Source organism: Penaeus vannamei, chromosome 40 (genome assembly GCF_042767895.1).
Source record: "Penaeus vannamei isolate JL-2024 chromosome 40, ASM4276789v1, whole genome shotgun sequence".
Lineage (NCBI taxonomy): Eukaryota > Metazoa > Arthropoda > Malacostraca > Decapoda > Penaeidae > Penaeus > Penaeus vannamei.
The window spans coordinates 21,604,721-21,609,720 of record NC_091588.1 but is presented as its reverse complement, the minus strand read 5'-3'; the positions used below and the strand labels follow the sequence as shown (position 1 = coordinate 21,609,720).

Genomic DNA, 5,000 nt, shown 5'->3' with positions numbered 1-5,000 from the left:
TTATAATAACCCTCGCATTTTTTTTTTCTTTTCTTTAATACGAATTCTCATCTTTTTTTTTTTTTTTTTATCTCCGTGAATACCTTGACATGCATCATCCTCAGGGTCGAGAACCTGTCACAAACATTTATGAATTCGTTCGTTCAAAAAAAAAAGAGAAAAGAGAGAGAGAAAGAGAGAGAGAGAGAGAGAGAGAGAGAGAGAGAGAGAGAGAGAGAGAGAGAGAGAGAGAGAGAGAGAGAGAGAGAGAGAGAGAGAGAGAGAGAGAGAGAGAGAGAGAGAGAGAGAGAGAGGAGAGAGAGAGAGAGAGAGAGAGAGAGAGAGAGAGAGAGAGAGAGAGAGAGAGAGAGAGAGAGAGAGAGAGAGAGAGAGAGAGAGAGAGAGAGAGAGAGGGGGGGAGAGAGAGAGAGAGAGAGGGGGAGAGAGAGAGAGAGATAGATAGAGAGAGAGAGAGAGAGAGAGAGAGAGAGAGAGAGAGAGAGAGAGAGAGAGAGAGAGAGAGAGAGAGAGAGAGAGAGAGAGAGAGAGAGAGAGAGAAAGAGAGAGGGAGGGAGGGAGGGAAAGAGATAGATAGGACAGAGTGAGAGAAAGAGGGAGACAGAGAGAGAGAGTGAGAGAGAGAGAGAGAGGCATGGGGGAAAGAGAGAGAAAGAAAGAGAGCGAGAGAGAGAGAGAGAAGAAGAAGAAGAAGAAGAAAAATAAATAAACGTAAGCTCAATATCCTCAGGATTGAGAACGACATTTTGTCCTGTCACAAACATTTATGAATTCTTTCGAGGGAGACAGAGAGAGAGAGAAAGGATAAGAGAGAGAGGGAGAGAGAGAGAGAAAGAGGGAGAGAGAGAGAGAGAGAGAGAGAGATAGAGAGAGAGAGAGAGAGAGAGAGAGAGAGAGAGAGAGAGAGAGTGAGAGAGAGAGAGAGAGAGAGAGAGAGAGAGAGAGAGAGAGAGAGAGAGAGAGAGAGAGAGAGAGAGAGAGAGAGAGAGAGAGAGAGAGAGAGAGAGAGAGAGAGAGAGAGAGAGAGAGAGAGAGAGAGAGAGAGAGAGAGAGAGAGAGAGAGAGAGAGAGAGAGAGAGAGAGAGAGAGAGAGAGAGAGAGAGAGAGAGAGAGAGAGAGAGAGAGAGAGAGAGAGAGAGAGAGAGAGAGAGAGAGAGAGAGAGAGAGAGAGAGAGAGAGAGAGAGAGAGAGAGAGAGAGAGAGAGAGAGAGAGAGAGAGAGAGAGAGAGAGAGAGAGAGAGAGAGAGAGAGAGAGAGAGAGAGAGAGAGAGAGAGAGAGAGAGAGAGAGAGAGAGAGAGAGAGAGAGAGAGAGAGAGAGAGAGAGAGAGAGAGAGAGAGAGAGAGAGAGAGAGAGAGAGAGAGAGAGAGAGAGAGAGAGAGAGAGAGAGAGAGAGAGAGAGAGAGAGAGAGAGAGAGAGAGAGAGAGAGAGAGAGAGAGAGAGAGAGAGAGAGAGAGAGAGAGAGAGAGAGAGAGAGAGAGAGAGAGAGAGAGAGAGAGAGAGAGAGAGAGAGAGAGAGAGAGAGAGAGAGAGAGAGAGAGAGAGAGAGAGAGAGAGAGAGAGAGAGAGAGAGAGAGAGAGAGAGAACAACAACAACAAGATGAAGAAAAACAAAATAAAAACATTTTTGAATTCATTCGAGGATGTGTTCAAAAAAAAAAAAAAGAAAAAAGAGAGAGAGAGAGAGAGAAGAAGAAGAACAAGAACAACAAGAAAAACAAAAAAAAAACCTTAAGCTCAAAATCCTTCTTTACTACGAATTCCAGATTTTCCGAGATTCCGAAGGCTTGTGGAATGACGTAGAGCCTGTTATCTTAGGAATCTGCGAGTTTATGTAAGAATCGCTTTGCTTTGCTCTTTCTTTCTCTCTCTCTTACTCCTCTTCATGTCTCCTTCTTTCGCTGTTTCTTCACTTTTATCCTTTTATTCTCTCTTTCCCTCTTCTTCTCCCTCTCCCTGTTCCTATCCTCCCTTCCTCTTTATTCACATCTTTTTCCCTCCTTTCTTCTCTATTCTTTTTTCTCTCCTCCTTTTCTCCCTCCTTCTCTCCTCACTTCCTTCCTCCTTTTCCCTCTCCCTCCTTCTCTCCCCTCCCCAACCCTCCTTCTTCCTTCCCTCCTTTCTCTCCTCCCCCTCCTTCTTCCTCTTCCTCCTCTTCTGTTCCCCCTCCTTCTCCCTCTCCCTCCTTCTCTCCTTCCTCTCCCTCCTCCCATTCCCTGCTTCCCCTCCTCCTCTCCTTCTCTCATTCTCCTCTTCTCCTTCTCTCCTCCTCCTCCTTCCCTCATTCTCTCCTTCTCTCCTCCTCTCCTTCTCTCCTCCTCTTTGCGTTAAGCCTACACACTTCAAAAGAGTGTCTATCTCCACATCATACACCCCCCCCTCCCCCTCATTGTTACATTACATATAGCTTGATTTAGAGCCACATTACGTAGAGAGAGAGAGAGAGAGAGAGAGAGAGAGAGAGAGAGAGAGAGAGAGAGAGAGAGAGAGAGAGAGAACATATGTCCTCATTTTTACATCTATCCCCCCCATAGCCCCTCCCATATCAACACTTTTATGTAAAGAGAACGTTTGCCCTTTCGCTCTCTCGTCCGTACTGTCTATCTATTTAGTTATTTGTTTTCTTCTTTCTCTCTCTTCTTCTCTTCTTTCTTCTTTCTTTCTCTTCTCTTTATATCTCTCTTCTTCTCTCTTCTTCCCTTCTTCTTCTTCCTTCTCTCTCTCTCTTCTCTTTTCTTTTTTCTTTCTTCTTCTTCTCTCTTCTCTCTCTCTCTCTCTCTCTCTCTCTTTTTGTGTATATGACCTTTTCCTTTTTCTATCTGTTTTTTTTTTTTTTTTGTTCAAAATTGTTATGCAAAATACCACCAACATCTCTGGCATCACTCAGAATATGATTATGAAAATGAGAAAAAAAATTATCCTTTACGAAAACGAAAAAGGAAAAAAAAGAAAAAAAAACATTATGAAAACAGAATACACCGAAATACACTTCTTATATTATATCTTACAAACACACTGGTTGTTACACTTCTTATATTATATCTTACAAACACACCGGTTGTTACAGTTTTTATATTATATCTTAAAAACCATACACATCATTAGCCCTGGCGACATGGCTATAAAAAAACAGGATAGATATAATGATGGTTGCAAAATCTCATCTTATTTCTGATCTTTCTCGAATTCTTAAAGTATAGCATTGAGAAATCATATCCAATTATGGTAATGTGGGTCTATAGAGAGAGTTCGAGGAAGAGAGAGAAAGAAAAAAAAAAAAACAAAGAGAGAGAGAGACAGAGACAGAGACAGAGAGAGAGAAAGAAAAACAGACAGATAGATAGAGAGAGAGAGAGAGAGAGAGAGAGAGAGAGAGAGAGAGAGAGAGAGAGAGAGAGAGAGAGAGAGAGAGAGAGAGAGAGAGAGAGAGAAAGAGAGAGAGAGGGGGGGAGGGAGGGAGAGGAAGATATGAGAGAAAAAAAGAGAGAGAGAGAGAGAGAGGGAAAGAGGGAAAGAAAGAGAGAGAGAGAGAAAAAGAGAAAGAGAAAGAGAGAGAGAGAGAGAGAGAGAGAGAAGAGAGAGAGAGAGAGAGAGAGAGAGAGAGAGAGAGAGAGAGAGAGAAAGAAAGAAAGAGAGAGGTGGACAGAATAGAAAGAGATGAGAGGTAGGAAGGAAGAGAGACAGAGGGAAAGAGGAAAAGAAAGATAGGGAGCGATAGAAAGAGAGAGAGAGAGAGAGAGAGAGAGAGAGAGAGAGAGAGAGAGAGAGAGAGAGAGAGAGAGAGAGAGAGAGAGAGAGAGAGAGAGAGAGAGAGAGAGAGAGAGAGAGATTAGGAGAATAGAGAAAGAGGGGAGTCAAAGAGATAAGAGAAGAAACAACCACGTATGAAAATAGAAAATAAAGAAAAGGAGAAATGAGAGAGAAATGAAACAGAAAAATAAAATAAAAAAACAATAAATAAATGGAAAACAAAGAGAGAATAAAACCAGAGAAACAGACACAGTAGAAATACACAAATCACTTTCCCAAAACTAATTTAGAAATTAAATAACGAATACCAAAATGTGGGAAGTATTAATAGAGAAAAGCAAAAGATTCAACTCATACGGATAAGGGAATATGGAAGAAAAAATAAATGTCGATAGTATAGAAAAAAAGAATAAAAAAAACAAACAAAAAAACGACGTATATGGGAATAAACGCTCATGGAAAAAGACATGTAAATGCTTTTTACAGGAAAATAGAAATAAAAACATTTTACGGGGGAAAAAATAGGTAAAAAAATAACATAACCTACAAAGGAATCCATTGGATAAAAAAAAAAAATGGAAGGAAACATAAATAACGTTCAGTTAAAAATAGGAAACTGTTTCAAACAAAATACACAAATAGAAAAAAAAATGAAAAAATATATAAATAAAAAAGAAAGAAAGGGGTCATAGAAAAAAAAATAGAATGAGAAAAATGAAACAATATAAGAAAAGAATTCTTAAAAGTCTCTCTCTCTCTCTCTCTCTCTCTCTCTCTCTCTCTCTCTCTCTCTCTCTCTCTCTCTCTCTCTCTCTCTCTCTATATATATATATATATATATATATATATATATATATATATATATATATATATATATATATATATATATATATATGAAAAAAAAACGTTTTATGAAAAAAGGAAAAAACGTTTTTGAGAGGAGAAAAACAAACGTTCGCAGTAGTGCTCTTACCAATAGCTCTTTGGCCGAAGTCGGAATTGCAACCAAGGAGGATAGTAACCAGTTCATTGTTGCTATAGGCGATTGCAAGGTGAAGAGCGCTGGCACCTGCAAAGAGGAGATGGAGGAACATTTAGAAGAAAGCAGAAAATCTTTCATATCTGTAGGAATTTCGTGTTATTAAGAATGGCGTGTTGGTAGAAAGGGTTTTCTCTCATTCTCTCTCTCTTTCTTTGGATTTCTCTTTTTCGCTTTCTCATTCTTTCTCTCTTTCGCTTTCTCATTCTCTCTC

General features: G+C 40.1%; 1 protein-coding gene across 1 annotated transcript in view; it reads right to left on the bottom strand.

Annotated features, from left to right (window-relative positions):
- LOC113829791 (transient receptor potential cation channel subfamily V member 6) overlaps positions 1–5,000 on the bottom strand; it is a 52,241-nt gene that overhangs the window by 22,041 nt on the left and 25,200 nt on the right. Inside the window, exon 4 of the mRNA XM_070117478.1 lies at positions 4,721–4,816. Coding sequence (XP_069973579.1) covers positions 4,721–4,816 — 96 coding nt within the window. The remainder of the gene's footprint in view (positions 1–4,720; positions 4,817–5,000) is intronic.